Source organism: Mastigoproctus giganteus, chromosome 2 (genome assembly GCF_048544385.1).
Source record: "Mastigoproctus giganteus isolate SK-2022 chromosome 2, ASM4854438v1, whole genome shotgun sequence".
Taxonomy (NCBI): domain Eukaryota; kingdom Metazoa; phylum Arthropoda; class Arachnida; order Uropygi; family Thelyphonidae; genus Mastigoproctus; species Mastigoproctus giganteus.
The window spans coordinates 187845826-187860654 of NC_143576.1; the positions used below are offsets into that span (position 1 = coordinate 187845826).

General features: G+C 37.7%; 1 protein-coding gene across 3 annotated transcripts in view; it reads left to right on the forward strand.

Annotated features, from left to right (window-relative positions):
• Positions 1-14829, forward strand: part of Coq8 (ubiquinone biosynthesis protein COQ8, mitochondrial) — a 214755-nt gene that overhangs the window by 86701 nt on the left and 113225 nt on the right. For all 3 annotated transcript variants that reach the window (XM_090368857.1, XM_090368860.1, XM_090368858.1), the window contains exon 5: positions 6877-7077. In XM_090368857.1, coding sequence (XP_090224983.1) covers positions 6877-7077 — 201 coding nt within the window. The remainder of the gene's footprint in view (positions 1-6876; positions 7078-14829) is intronic.

Below are 14829 nucleotides of genomic sequence, written 5' to 3' on the forward strand. Positions count from 1 at the left end.
AAATTACTTTTTGCAGATGATCAGGTGGTGATAGCACAAGACTTAGAGGATGCAAAGTATGCATGTCATCGATTGTTTGAGGAATATAAACAATGGGGTCTAAAAATCAAGTTTAGCAAGACTGAAATGTTGTCTTCACATTCTAAATATTGCAGGTTTTAAAATCAAACAAGTCAATAAATTCAAATATTAGGGATCAATCTTACAAAGTGATGGATCATCCCAAACAGAGATCAATAAGAGAATTACAGACGGCAGAAAGGCTATCGGCATGTTAAACTCTGTTCTGTGGAGCAAAAATATCCTAAATAAAACAAAGAAACTTATATTTCAAACAATTGTACAAAGTCTTCTATTGTATGCAGCGGAAACCTGGACATTGAATAGGTGAGCGGAAAACAAATTGCTCTCCACAGAAATGGATTTTTGGAGATGCTCAGCAGGAACTTCTAGAAGAGACAGAAAATGGAATGAAGACATAAGGGAAAAAAATGGAAGTGAAAAAGAGTATTATTGACACCATCAAAGAAAAGCATCTAACATGGTATGGACATGTAAAACGGAGAACTTCATATCTTCCTGCACAACCACCCCCAGGTCCCTTTCATTCTCTACCACTGTCAGTGTAGTACCACAGAGTTGATATGTTGCTCTGGGGTTGCTGTTTCCCATATGTAGTACTTTACATTTGTCAATGTTAAACTTCATTTGCCACCTCTCAGCCCATCTGCTCAACCTTTCCAGATCCTGTTGCAGCAGCAGCATAGTGTCAGTAGTGTCCTTGACAACCCTGCCAACCTTTGTATCGTCTGCAAACTTGGACATTAAGCTTGATATACCATCATCAATATCATTTATAAATACAGAAAACAATAATGGACCCAATACTGAACCCTGAGGGACTCCACTAATAACATTAGTCCACGAAGAGCAGTGTCCATTGATTGCCACTCAACCACCCCGTTATCCACAGCAGCAATTTGCCTCCAATGCCACACTGCTCCAATTTATGCAGCAGTCTTCCATGTACAACAGTATCAAAAGCCTTTCTAAGATCCAAGTATATAATATCAAAGTTATTCCCTGCATCCAGTTCTTTTGTGACTGCATCATAGTATCCAATCAAATTGGTCAGGCAAGACTTCCCCTTAACAAAACCATGCTGTGTCCGAGCTATAACTGAAGTCTTGTCTAGATGATCCTGCAGTGCTTCTTTAACCAGTGCCTCCATTAATTTTCCAGGAATAGAAGTTAAACTCACAGGTCTATAATTACTTGTGTCAGCCTTTGATCCTCCTTTGTGAATTGGGGTCACATTTGCACATCTCCAGTCCATGGGTACCTCACTTGAGTCCAAGGAAGCTCTCATAATTATGGCTAAGGGTTTGCTTACTTCCTTTGCTGCCTCCTTTAATATAACTGGATAGATCCCATCCACCCCAGGTGCCTTTCTTGTGTTTATCTTCAACAATTTCTCCTCCACTTTACTCTCAGTTATTACAAGATTATCTAGCTTACTGCCAGAGTTGAATACACCTCTGGCATTCCCCTCGCTGAATAACTCCTCATGTGTGAATGTCAATGCAAAATATTCATTTAGTTTGTTAGCTACCTGAGCAGGATCATCAACAGTTGACCCATCGATATCAAGTGGACCAATCTGATTCATCCCTTTCCTTCTAGAGTTTACATAAGTAAAGAACTCTTTGCTGTTTTTCTTTTGCATCCCTTGCCAAAGATTTCTCGTAATTTGCCTTCGCCTGCCTAACCTCCTTTGTAACTTGGTTACAGATCAACTTGTATCTATCATAGGCTTCTGTGTCACGTGTTAATTTGTATGTATCCCATGCAATTTTCTCCTCTGCCATATGTCTCATTAGTTCATCTGACATCCATTTAGGCCTAAACCTTGAACAATATTTCTTAGTTGGAATGTAAAGCCTAGTAGCTTCCAAGATAAGTTCTTTGAATGCTTCCCATTTTGAATTTGCTGTTGGTAACATCATCAGTTGGTCCCACTGAATAGAATTGAAATACTGTCTCAGGCCATCATAGTCGCCTTTACGAAAGCAATAGCTCTTCCCTTTACCCCTAATGGTAGTTACCTCTTTGAGTAAATCCCACTTCAGCACACTGTGATCACTGCCACCTAGTGGTTCATTTATCTGCAGATTCTTAATGCATGAAGAATCACTACTGATAATCAAATCAAGAGTATTACTCCCTCTAGTTGCCTCCCAAGCATGCTGATGTAGAAAACAATCATCCAATAAATCCACAAAAGCCTTGCTAGTGTGTGAGTGACCAGCCCCCAAATTCCAGTCAATATCTGGGAAATTAAAATCCCCCATTATAAGACTCTCTGATTTACTGGCCCACTCTCTTTCCCTGCACAGTTTCTTATTATACTCATCAAAGGTATTAGGCCTATAGCACACTCCTACTCTCAATTTTAATCTTCCAATGCTTATGTCACACCAAACTGACTCGACACTGCACTGTCCAGCGATGTTGACTGGCTTCACTTCCTTGGATTTTATGTATTTCTTAACTAATAGCATAACCCCTCCTCCCTTCCTATCCTGTCTATCCTTTCTGTAGATATTGTACTCCCCAAATTCCAGTTCTGCATTCCTTATATCTGTGTGACACCACGTCTCTGAAATCCCAACAATATCTGCCTTTGATGTTTTGAGCAATACCTCAAATTCATCAAATTTATTTACTAAACTCCTAGCATTGGTGTACACGCAAGTATACATGCACCTGTTCTTTTTCTTAGCCCCACCCTAACACAACCCATGTGTTTACATGTACCCCAATTATTCCCAGCAGTCTCTGAAATATCCTGCATCTTATTTTCCTGGCTGCTGCTCATTCCAATAGAAGCAGTGCAAGAATCACTTTCACCTCTGCCAGTGGCTACTGTTAACCTATAATCCTTGTATCTCCCCAATCCAGCAGTTTTCCGACCCACCTAGCACTGTCTCGATAGCATCAGCAAACATTCTTGCATTTAAGAATGTTTGCTGATGAATAAATAGAATTCTTGCATTCTATTTAAGTGTATCCCATCCCTGTAGAAGCAGTCTCTCCTGTTAACAAGTACAGACCAGGCTGAAAAAAATTCTACCCCTTGAGCCTTGCACAATCTTTCCAGGGCCGAATTGATCGACAGGGCTCTCATCATATACTCCCTCCTATTGTGTCTGGGCAGAATTGCAGACACTTTCAAATTCAACCCTAATTCACGGCTTTTTTTCAACAGTCGAGAGCAAAAGAGAAAACCCAGTTTTTTAGTTTAAAAGGATGCAATACTTCTGTTATGCTTATCTGAAGATAGATTAGCAATCAGAAGACAAGACCACACATCCCCAGTAGAGATGTGTGGTCTTGTCTATAAATCTAAGTGTCATCAAAGATAACCATAGGTACAGAATAATCCTTTTTGTGAGATATATGACAGTACTGAGTTTCAGAAGGATTGAAATCAACTAAGTTACCTTTGTTTGAAGAATTACCTGGAGATTAGCATTTAAGGAATTGGTAGTGGATATTCGGGAAGTTGAAGATATTTGTGCAAAGCAAGATTTCTGAAACTGAAAGGTGGAATGTAGTGTGCAGTCTTCGGAAAAACTATGAATAGGACTTCTGGTCAGTGGAAGGTCAGTAATATACAAGAGGGGAAGGAGTAGGAGCTAAAGACTGAACTTTGGGGAACACCTGCATTAGTAAAGCAGTTAGAAGACAGAGAGCTGTCTGCCATCATCTTGAGTGAGTGATCAGAGAGAAAACTGGATACCCAAAAAAAAAAAAGAAAAGAAAAGAAAAAAACAGTTGGCAAATATTAAGATGGAAGCTTATAATGAAGACCTTTGTGCCAAACACAATCAAAAGTCTTTGAAGTGTCAAGAGCAACTGCTCGAGTTTCACCAAACTTTTCCATTGAAATTTGTGCATAGATGGTAACATATAAGCCAGCATGTCATCGGTGGATTGACGATGACAGAATCCATACCAGTGATCAATTTAATTGTAAGGTTTCTAGATAGTTTAAGATTTGGCAATTAATGGATTTCTCCATTACTTTAAAGAGTAAAAGTAAGTGCAATGGGGCAATAATTGAATGGGAGGGATTTGTCACCCTTTTTAGGTACTGGCTAAACATGAACAAATTTCCAAGCAGAAGAGAAAATATCAGTGGAATAAGAAAGTGTAAAAAGGTGTAAGAGGTGTGCAGGAGTAAGTTCAGAAGCACAGGTTTTAGAGAACAAGTTGAAAAATGCCATCAGGACCTGGCACTTTCTTGGCATCAAGACTGTTCAGAATTCTTCTAACATCCTTTTGACTGAAGACCACCACAGGAGGTTCGAACAGAGTGTACTGGGTATGATAAGAGGTGGTTTGCTAAGATCATCAATACATGAGTTAGAATAATGTAGGATTCTAGCAGGTCGGCTTTGTCTTTAGCTCAGGTGGCAATAGAACCATCTCTTTTGACAGAGGTAAGAAAGAGATAGACAAAAGTTGCAGCCAGTTGCTTTTGCAAGAGACAATGCTTGACTACTGTTTGGACCAAAAGCAAGTTTTCTACTCTTAGCCTGTTAAAAATCTAGTTTGGACTGATTAATAACTGCATTGCAATTGAAATGAGCTATGGTGTAGGCAGAAAATGAAACTAAAGATTTGGATGCAAGTCAATTTTGATATACAATATTCTTATCTTGAATAGCCATAGCACATTTATTGGAAAACCAAGATAGGTCATCTTGGTTTCCCAATAAATGTGGATCATAAAGGATGAGATTTTAAGGTGGAGTGTGGAATAAAGGATTTCATCACTACAAGAATAATTTCAGTGACACGTTATGAGCAAATATTGACATCAGAAGATTTAAAACAGTAATACAACCAAGGAAAAGAAGAAAAGAAAATCACAGATCACCCCATTTTGCTTTCTTGTAATGCCAAACAACAGAAGGTTGAGAATGGCCACAAGAGAAAGGCTCCATTGGAGAAGAAACTATAATCAACTTTTGATCTGAGGTGCCTAGAGGACCACTTACCTCGACCGTGTACGTAGAAGGTTTGTTTATGAGAAAAAGATTTAAGTTTTGGCTGTGTGGTTAGGATTGTTTGGTATTCTTGTAGGTAAATGAACAATCTGTGTGAGGTCATTAGCAATTGCAAAAGCCTCAGCATCTGAGATGAGCAGTGGTTGAATAAAGCAATAATTGGGATTCTATGAGAAAACATACATGGGACTTGTCAGACTAAGTGGAAATGGACATCTTTAGCACATTTATTGGAACTGAGATCATGTATATTTGTGAAATGAAGAAGTGTTTGGGCGATTTAGATCTTTTTGCAAATAACTTTGTTCTGTTAGTTTGACTGCTGTATTCAGTAGTAAGAAAGAAAAGGTGGGGAGGACATGTTATAAAGTATTGATATTTTAAGATGTGGCATACATCCAGCAAGAATATATCCAGCTCCTTGTATTCAACAGTATACCCTGCATATTAACTCAGACTCCATCCGGTCACTATCTGGCAAAGTAGGGGGGGCCTAGCAAAATTATACACTAGTTGATCTGGAAGCCTCCTAGAGAGTTACCAATAGGTTCAGTCTGGTGAACTATCTATAGATGGCTGGCCAGCAAATACCATTTTAGAGCCGTTCCTTCAAAATATAAGGAATATTGAATCTTACCATGATATCCATCATAACCTCCAAAAACATCAATCACAATGCATGATGGAAGATGGTGCCTCCGTAGCCAGGTGGGCAGGAGCAGCAGTGCGCAACACATGCTTCTTGATTAGACCGGGGTTCGAGCCCGTGACCACCAAATACAGAGGATGCGGAAAGGTTAGGGAATGCCCACCGCATATCCCTGGAGCAATATGGCCTTAGTTGCTAATGCTCCTAAAAAACAAAATAACAAAACCAAAGCATGATGGAAGAGATGAAGGTGTTCATGAACCAAGTTGTTGTGAGAATTGCTGATATGCAATGCAGTTTTTCAGCTTATACCATAGTATTTAATTAAGTTAATGATGTTAAAGAATAAAGTTAGATTTAAAACACATTTAAACAATACAAAACAATATACAATGGCAAAAAATGGGTGCAATTACTGCACCCATTTTTTGCCGTTATTCTGCTAAATCATATTGTAATAATATTATCTATAGCTAACATTGTAGTCTATCTTTTGGTCTAGCTACAGCTGTTAAATACAAACAGAAACAGATAGCTTTGTTAATTATGGTTTAAATATATTGAATGGTGCTAACCTCTGACTTTGCCATTCAACATATTCTGTTGATAATTGATTTTATATATTTTGTATATAAAACAGTTGTAACAATGTTAGTAAATTTCTGTTTTATGACATTTGCAACCATGCAGTCATGTCATTATACCTTTTTTTTCTTTCTGTCAATGTAATGATTTATGCTCTTTTCAGAAGTACATTGATGTCTTTAGACTTAACCAAGTATGGGAAACAACATTCCCATCACAGTTGATTTGGCAGAATTTTAATTTAGAAATTTTAAAATCTAAATGGCAATACATATTCCAATTTTGACATAAAAAATTTCAGCCAAAATATAACAAAACAAAGGCCAGATGATAAACAGCCTAAACTTAAAACAAGCAAGATAGACTCCAGTGCCTTTTAATTGAAACACCCTGTATATGCATACACACACACACACACACATACATGTATGTGTGTGTGTTTGATGACTTGAATTATTAAGCATAATTACTTAATAGTAGAGAAAATCAACCAATAGAAATCATCATATGATTAGTGCATTGCATTGTTTACTTATAATGATTTGTTTGGAATTTATTTTGTTACAGGACTTGCAGCAGGGTTAGGATTTGGAGCCTTGGCTGAGATTACAAAGAGGACATTGGGACTTAGTTCTGAAAAAAAAGAGGAGTCTTCTCTTTTTGAAAATAATCCATTCTTGACAGAAGCCAATGCAAGAAGAATAGTAGACACTTTATGTCGAGTGAGAGGAGCAGCACTTAAAATTGGACAGATGTTAAGTATTCAAGGTATTTGCATAATCAGCGTTTTGTTTATTGAATGGCATTATTAATTTTTTTCTCACCTAATTATCTTATATTTTCATAAAAAAAATTTAGTACAAAGAGATTGTATAGTGTAAGTACTAACTAGATGAAATATGCCACTTTGAAAATAGTTTTAAAAAGACTTGCACTCACCTTAAAAGTGACTGTGTTATCAAAAAGGGAACCAAGTATTCAAGGTATATGCATAATCAGTGTTTTGTTTATTGAATTGCATTGTTAATATTTTTTCTCACCTAATTATTTATATTTTCATAAAAAATGTTTAGTACAAAGAGATTGTATAGTGTAAGTACTAGCTAGATGAAATATGCCACTTTGAAAATAGTTTTAAAGAGAACACTACACTGTGGGTTTTTCTCTCTCTCTCTCTCTCTCTCTCTCTCTCTCTCTCTCTCTCTCTCTCTCTCTCTCTCTCTCTCTCTCTCTCTCTCTCTCTCTCTCCCCCCTCCCCCATCTTTACTGTCTATGGACACTGTTGTCCCTCCAGCTTGGACTTGCACTCACCTCAGAAGTGACGGTGTTATTAACAAGTGAATCTAAAGTTACTGATATCATTTTTAAACAAATAACATCACTAAGCAAACAATCCATTATTCATTAAAAACTCAAAGGTACTGTTGATGCTGGTTTGGTGGTATTTAACTGATCGCACAACAGATGATCTCAATTAGTAGCCCTATGTCAAATGTGTATATCAAATAAATGTGGTCTCCATGCCTGAACACAGTATTCCAAATTGGTTTTACAATTGATTATGTCTTTTGATTTACAATTGATTATACCTCCCTGTCTCCACAGTATAATATTTGATAAATTATCAGTAGGACACCATGAGCTTTCCTGGCTGCCTATTTACACTGCTCAGAAAACTTCATATCTGTCGTATCATAACTCCCATATCTCTTTCTTCCTCTACTATTTATAATTCAACCTTACCAAGCTTATAAGTTATTTTGAGTTGGTATTCCCCAAATGGTGGTGGTGGTGTAGTAGTAGCAGCAGCAGCAGCAGCAAATGATGCAAGAAAGCAAGTCCTGTTGCCATTTCTTCACTCGTTCTTAACACCTCTGCTCAGAGGTGTAATTTTGTGTTGCCATTTTACACTCTCATATTCCACTGGTGTTTTTTTCCTTTTGCATGGACGTTTGTTCATAACCAGCCAGTTGCTATTAGAGTGACAGATCCATTTCTTACAGGTATCATCTCATTGTATTTACCTCAACTCCTTCCAAAGAAATAGAAAAATCTATTGTCCACTAATTTCACACTATCCTGTGACCTTCCGTCTGAGTACCAATCACCAGCAAGGATTTAGTCAATGTCAATCCACTGGTGACATCTTAGTTTACAATACTCATCTTTGGACAGATTTCATGGAAAAGTTTGAAGACACTCAGTTTCTTCAATTATTTTCTTAATTCAATTAAATTAGTTAGATTTTGCTTGTTGGATTGCTTCAGTATTCCTATTTAAAAGACTGTTCAAATTTGAGCAACATGGCATTAGGAACAAGTTATTGCTGTGGATAAAGAGATTGTTGAGATAAATAAAAGGAGAAGACAGAGAGTAGTTATCAATGGGTACTGTTACTCTTCTTGGACTAATGTTATTAGTTGTGTTCAATATACTGTGCTCATTGCTATTTTCAGTATTTATTAATGATATTGATGAAGGCATATCAGGCTTATTGTCTAAATTTGCAGATGATACAAAGGTTTTCATTATGCTTATTGACACTTATCAGGGTATGCCACTGCAACAAGATCTTAAAGGTTAGGTAGAATGGGCTCGAGAAGTGGCAATTAAGGTTTAACAAATGCTAGGTGCTGCATATGGGTAACAGTTATCTCACCATAGTGTATAAACAGTGTGCTACCACACTCAAGGAGGTAGAGAATGAAAAAAGACATGAGGGTAATTGGGCAGTTAGACATTAAGTTCTGTGAACAGTGCAGGCAAGCTGCTAGGGCAGCTCATAGGGTTTTGTCAATAACAGCCAGGAATTTTGTCAGCAGGGATAAAGAGGTAATTATTCTGTTGTATAAGGCAGTGGTTTGGCCACACCTTGAATACTGCATACAGGTCTGGAAGCCTCATTTGAGGAAGGGTGTGGATCTGTTGGAACAGGTTCAGAGAAGAGCAATGAGATTGGGGAGGGGGGAGAAAGAGTACTCTTACCAAGAAGCATTTTGATTCTGCAAATTTAGGACATAAACTTAAATTGAGGAAGAATGTAACCATCCTTCCTCTTTAAGGCAGGATAGATGTGCAAAAAATGGCTTTCAGCCAAAGGGAGTAGCTATATTGGAACAAATGTCCATCTGGTGTAGTCTAAATGGGCCATCATCAGTAATTCAGTCTTTTGACTGGTCAGTTCCTCTGATGAGCTGTCTCTACTTTTGTCTCTCCTGTTTCATTTGTTAGTTCCTCAAAATTTCAAAGTCCTGCTTCATCCAGCAACATACCAATGAAGATATTTTTTGGTGTTCCCCTAGGGCATTTTCCCTCCACAGTCCCCTCCATGGCATTCAGAAGCAAACCACCATTTCAAATCACATGACCCACCCATTTGAGTCCACTTGATCTTATTCTACCTAGAATTTTCCTTTGTTGTTGGGCATGTCTTAATACTTCCACATTTGACACTTTTTCAGTCCATTTAATTTTTTAAATCCTGCCCCAGCACCACATTTCAAAGGCTCTTTTGTCTCTCTTTGTAAGAATCCATGTCTCTGCTGCATTTAGAGCCACTGACCAGATATATATCATTATTATCTTCTTCCTAATTTCTTATGACATCTTCTGCTATGTAATCAACAATAATTTTTTCTTGAAAGATTGTTTTGCCATTGCAATTCTGTTTTGAATCTCAGTTTGACACAAAATGCCCGGTGCAAATAACTCTCCCAGATACCTAAAGTAATCTACCTGTTCTTTTCTTACTCCATCAATCTCTATCAGGAAGGGAATTGACCTTTTACCAATCATCATTGCCCTTGTTTTCATCATGTTTTCTTCATTCCATACTTCAGCACTTTCTTATTTAGTCTTCTGATCATTTTTTGCAGCATAGCAGGGCAACCTGCTAGTATGGCCATCGTCTGCAAACTTAATAGCCTGTATGTACTTTTCACCTATTTTAACCCCTCACTTCTTATTCTCAAGTGCCTCCTTTATTATCACGTCTGCAAAAGCATTGAACAATCCAGGTGAAAGTAAGCATCCATGTCTTACTCCCTTTTTAACTTTAACTTTTTCTATCAGTTTTCCCCTCACTCTTATCATTGCATTTTGCCTTTTATGTAAGTCATAGATCAGTCCAATAATCTTCTTCTTGCATCCAATTTTCTCAAGCAATGGGAAATATCAAATGCCTTTTTGTAATCCACAAAACACACATAGAGGTTTCTTCCCATGTTATACATTTTCTCTCCCAACACTCTTAACATTTCAATAGCATCTCTCATTGATCTGCCTCTGCAGAAACCGCACTGTGAGTCATCCAGAAATTGTTCAGTATGACTCTCCATGTGCACTTTGATAACTTTCAGCAGAATCTTGGATGCGTGGGCAATAAGACTTATAGTTCTGTAGTCTTGGCATATTGTTGGTGTCATCTTCTTGGGTATAGGGATTATGATTGATGTGCAGAATTCCTCTGGCGCTCATCCCTGTGTATATTCTTTATCAGTTCAAATAAGGCTTTCTTCAGATTTTCTCCACTGTATTTTAAAAGCTCTACAGGTATGTTCAATTCCTGGTGCCATGTTATTGCTAAGAGACTTTAAGGCTAAGTTGAATTCATCTTTAGATATTTCTTCCTCCGTGTTTTCTTGTTCTTCTAGTGCTGTATTTCTCCACACGTACATGCTTGAATCTTCATAAAGTTTTTCAACATATCCCCTCCATCTTTTCTTTTGTTCTTCGAAATTAACTTTCAGCAGAATCTTGGATGCATGGGCAATAAGACTTATAGTTCTATAATCTTGGCATATTGCTGGTGTCATCTTCTTGGCTATGGGGATTATGATTGATGTGCAGAATTCCTCCAGCCAGCGCTCATCTCTGTGTATCTTCTTTATCAGTTCAAATAAGGCTTTCTTCAGATTTTCTCCACTGTATTTTAAAAGCTCTGCAGGTATGTTGTCAATTTCTGGTACCTTGTTATTGCTAAGAGACTTTAAGGCTGTGTTGAATTCATCTTTAGATATTTCCTCCTCTATATTTTCTTGTTCTTCTAGTGCTGTATTCCTCCACGTGTACATGCTTGAATCTTCATAAAGTTTTTCAACATATCCCCTCCATCTTTTCTTTTGTTCTTCAAAATTCAGTACCGTCATTCCCTTTTCATCCCGCATTGCTCTCATTTCAATTCCGCTACTCCTTCTCTTTAACTCTCTGATTTTTCTATGTGCCAAGTCCATCCAACCTTGTTGTTCGAGCATTCCAATCTCTTGACAATTCTCTGCCCACCACTGTTCTTTTGCCTTCCTACATTCCCTATCAATTTTATTCTTCAGTCTACAATAGTTCCTTTGATCATCATCATTTTTTTTTTGCCTTTCAGTCTCCTCCTCTCATCCAGTTTCTGCAGTAAAATATCTGTGATCCAAGGCTTCCTCCTAATTTTTTTACTCTTCCCAGAGCCTCTGATGCAGCTTTATAAGTTATCTCCTTGAATAAAGACCAATTTTGCTCTTGATCATTCATCAGGAGCAATAACATCATCCTCAAACAGGCCTATGGGGCTGAGAAATTCCATATTCAAGAAAATTAATACTCAAACACCAGCCAAGTATTTCATAAAATAGAATAAAATAAGATGATACAGTAAACTGCACTATTACAATAAGTACTAAAAATATATACATAAAATCGGTATGCTAAGCCAGTTAAAAACAAAATACTAAAATCGATAAAATAAATTAAAATACCGGAAATCCGAAGCTTTCAGAGACAGCTGTCTCCTTTCACAACAGATTTCCAGTATTTTAACTTATTTTAACGATTTTAGTATTTTGTTTTTAACTGGTTTAGCATACTAATTTTATATATATATTTTTAGTACTTATTGTAATAGTCCAGTTTACTTTATCATCTTATTTTATTCTATTTTATTAAATACTTGGCTGGTGTTTGAGTATTAATTTTCTTGAATAAGCAATAACATCAGTCAGGCCTTGAAAGAGATTTTTTGCACTCTCCTCTCCAAATTTCTCAATGTTCATTCTCATGAATGATTTCCTTTATTCAGGTGCTTCAATTTTAGTTCCACATTCATCTTCACAAGTGAATGGTCTGAATCACCATCTGCTGCCAAATAGGATATTGCTTTCTTCACTTGGTTATGGCATCTTTGTTTAACTAAGATGTAATCAATTTGGCACCTTCGTGAGTCGCCAGGATTCTTCTGTGTATATCTCTGCGGAGTGGTGCCTTAAACCATGTATTTGCTGCCATTAGACTCTCTTCTGTACAAAATTCCATTAAGTGTTGACCTCTTTTATTTCTCACACCTGGACCAAAGTTCCCCACAGTCTTTTCTTCCCTTCTCTCTCCAACTACTGCATTCCAATTCCCCGTAATTATCACATTGTCTCTTGATCTTGTTTTCCATATTAATCCCTCCAACTGTTCATGTCTCCTCAGCTAATTCATCAGCACTATTTGAGGTTGGCATATAAACTTGTATAGTTACCATGTTGACCAGATTTTCCGCAAATCTGACCATGATAAGTCTATGTCCCCAACAATTTTACATCTGCTAGTGCTCTCATGAATCTTCTTGTCATAATTATTGCTACACCACCCTGTCCGCTACTATTTCCAAAGTGTGCAACTTTATAGTCTTCACTTATAAATTCACCCACTTCACTCAATCTTGTCTCCGCCACTCCAAACACATCAGTACCATTCCTGTGGTACTGATGTGTTTGGTATTTCTCTTTTGACACTCCCCAGATTTCCACATTTCAACATTGTTTGTAAGTTCCTTGTCCCAATTCCGCAACAGGGATTTTGCATGCTGATGACTGGAAAGCCCTGACACTTTCCTGGAAAGGGAAGTGTTGTGAAAATCATGTGTTGTGAAAAACATCTTTTTATTGAATTTCTGGCACCAGAAATGGTAGTCTGAATAAATTTAAGGAAGAATTAGACAAATTATTCAATGGTGATGGGCAGGTTATGTTGAAATGGTTTTTTTTTTTTTTTTTCGTTTATTCTGCATAAGCTTGCTTCTTTGCATTACGTGGCATTTTGTTTTTGGACATGACATTCTCTTCCAAATTAAGTGAGCAACCATTTCTTTTAGATATATATATATGTACACCGATGAGCCAAAACATTATAACCACCTACCTAATATGATGTTGGTCCTCCACTTGCAGCCAAAACAGCTCGTACCCAGCGAGGCATGGATGCTACAAGATTTCTAAATGTGTCTTGTAGTATCTGGTACCAACATGTAACCAGCAGATCCTTTAACTCCTGTAAGGGCCATGGTTGAGACGCCACAGATCACAGTTGCTGTTCCAACACAAACCACAGATGCTCGATGGGATTGATGTCTGGGGAATTTGGAGGCCAGGACGATTCTTGCACTGCTTCTATTAGAATGAGCAGAAGCCTGAAAAACAAGATGCATGGTATTTCAGAGACTGCTGGGAGCCATTGCGGTACAAGTAAACACATGGGTTGTGTTAGGGTAGCTAAGAATAGAAACAGGTGCAGGTATACTTGCGTGTACACCAATGCTAGGAGTTTAGTAAATAAATTTGATGAATTTGAGGTATTGCTCAAAACATCAAAGGCAGATATTGTTGGGATATCAGAGACGTGTTGTCACACAGATATAAGGGATGCAGAACTGCAATTTGGGGAGTACAACGTCTACAGAAAGGATAGACAGGATAGGAAGGGAGGAGGGGTAATGCTATTAGTTAAGAAACACATAAAAACCAAGGAAGTGAAGCCAGTCGACATCGCTGGACAGTGCAGTGTTGAGTCAGTTTGGTGTGACATAAGCATTGGGAGATCAAAATTGAGAGTAGGAGTGTGCTATAGGCCTAATGACTCTGATGAGTATAATAAGGAACTGTACAGGGAAATAGAGTGGGCCAGTAAATCAGAGAGTCTTATAATAGGAGATTTTAATTTCCCAGATATTGACTGGAATTTGGGGGCTGGTTACTCACACACTAGCAGGGCTTTTGTGGATTTATTGGATGATTGTTTTCTACATCAGCATGTTCGGGAGGCAACTAGAGGGAGTAATACTCTTGATTTGATTATCAGCAGTGATTCTTCATGCATTAAGAATCTGCAGATAAATGAACCACTAGGTGGCAGTGATCACAGTGTGCTGAAGTGGGATTTACTCAAAGAGGTAACTACCATTAGGGGTAAAGGGAAGGGTTATTGCTTCCGTAAAGGCGACTACGATGGACTGAGACAGTATTTCAATTCTATACAGTGGGACCAACTGATGATGTTACCAACAGCAAATTCAAAATGGGAAGCATTCAAAGAACTTATCTTGGAAGCTACTAGGCTTTACATACCAACTAAGAAATATTGTTCAAGGTTTAGGCCAAAATGGATGTCAGATGAACTAATGAGGCATATGGCAGAGAAGAAAAATGCATGGGATACTTACAAATTAACACATGACACAGAAGCCTATGATAGATACAAGTTGATATGCAACCAAGT